The 1,267-nt window shown below is 61.0% G+C and overlaps 1 protein-coding gene across 1 annotated transcript in view; it reads right to left on the bottom strand.

The window, feature by feature from the left end:
* REN (renin) overlaps positions 1-1,267 on the bottom strand; it is a 5,034-nt gene that overhangs the window by 1,089 nt on the left and 2,678 nt on the right. Inside the window, 2 exon segments of the mRNA XM_035893746.1 lie at positions 449-592; positions 1,010-1,018. Coding sequence (XP_035749639.1) covers positions 449-592; positions 1,010-1,018 — 153 coding nt within the window.

Genomic DNA, 1,267 nt, shown 5'->3' on the forward strand with positions numbered 1-1,267 from the left:
GCGCAGCCCAGTGCCTCCCGGGGGGCAGACCCTCCTGGGGCACTGGGAACCCTCCCTTTCAAGCTTCTCGAATGTGACCGCTAAGCTTCGTCATGTGCGGTTTTTATTTTTTTTAAATTAAACAAAGCAGAATTGTTCCCAGTGCCTCACACTCCTTCTGCAAGCCTAAAGGGGGTTAAACTCTTCCACTGCGGCTTCCAAGTTGAATCAGCCCACGGTGCCACCCCCTCCGCATTCCCCAGCCTGGCTCCTGGCTCCTTGCTGAGCATGGAGATGCAACTCTTGTGCTGGAGGAACCGACCCCGCTCCCCTCCAGAGGGGAAAGCGTCCGCCAGCAACCCCGAGGTGAACACATGCCTCCGTGGACCACCTTCCCCAGCACCCAGCAAGCTTTTCCCAGGCCCACCCTCGGCCGCCCAGGGTGAGCAGGATGCGGCCGGTGCTGTGCAGAGGCGCTCCCTGGCCTCACCCTTTCATGCTGATCTGCCAGTAGCCGCTCTTGCTGACGTTCAGGTAGTGGAAGTCCCCGGTGTAGTAGGCTGGGTCGCTGCCTCCGAGGATTATTTCCCCCCCTGGTTTCAGAGGAGCGTTCCTAGGGTGCAAAACACAGTGGAGTGATTCCCCCTTGGCTGCTGTCCCTGAAAAAATGGGGAGAAGGGACCAGCCCCAGCCGTGAGGCTCTGCTGACCCGGTTAGCAGCAGCAGAGAGCAAGACGGAGCAGAAGAAACCCCGAGTTAGTGGACAGGGTGCAAGAGCCCACAGGGGAGGGGTGCCCACATGCTGAGGTCTCCGAGCAGGTCGGTGCTGGCTCCTGCCTGGGGCAGGCGTGCAGTGGAGCCCGGTGTGGGGCGGATGCAATGTGTGAGCTCCTACGGACCCGTGCCCAGCACCGGGCAGGGCTGGCCTGGAGCTGGCAGCAGGAGCGGCGTCTGCTGCCCGGCCCCCGGGTGCACGGGTGACAGTTAGTGGGTGCTGTCTCGAGAGCGCCCGTGCTTTTCGTCTTCTTACTTCGAAGCTCTGCAAAGAGAGAGATGCTCCATCAGCCTGTGGTCTGAGCGCGGCTGTGGCCCCGGGGTGCTGAGGGGACCTGGGCAGCACATGGGACAGGCTGCAGTTTGCAGCCAACATCGTTAGGCTTTGTTCATTATCGATGGATCCACCTTTAGTTGAGGCCAAGAGCTATTGTGCCTGCTTTAAGCATGCATTTGTGGGTCTGTTTGTCACTGCACGCTGCCAGGCTGCTGGAGCTGGGGCCGGTGGGGAGTG

This window comes from Egretta garzetta, unplaced genomic scaffold (assembly GCF_000687185.1).
Source record: "Egretta garzetta isolate BGI_Z169 unplaced genomic scaffold, ASM68718v1 scaffold105, whole genome shotgun sequence".
Taxonomy (NCBI): Eukaryota; Metazoa; Chordata; class Aves; order Pelecaniformes; family Ardeidae; genus Egretta; species Egretta garzetta.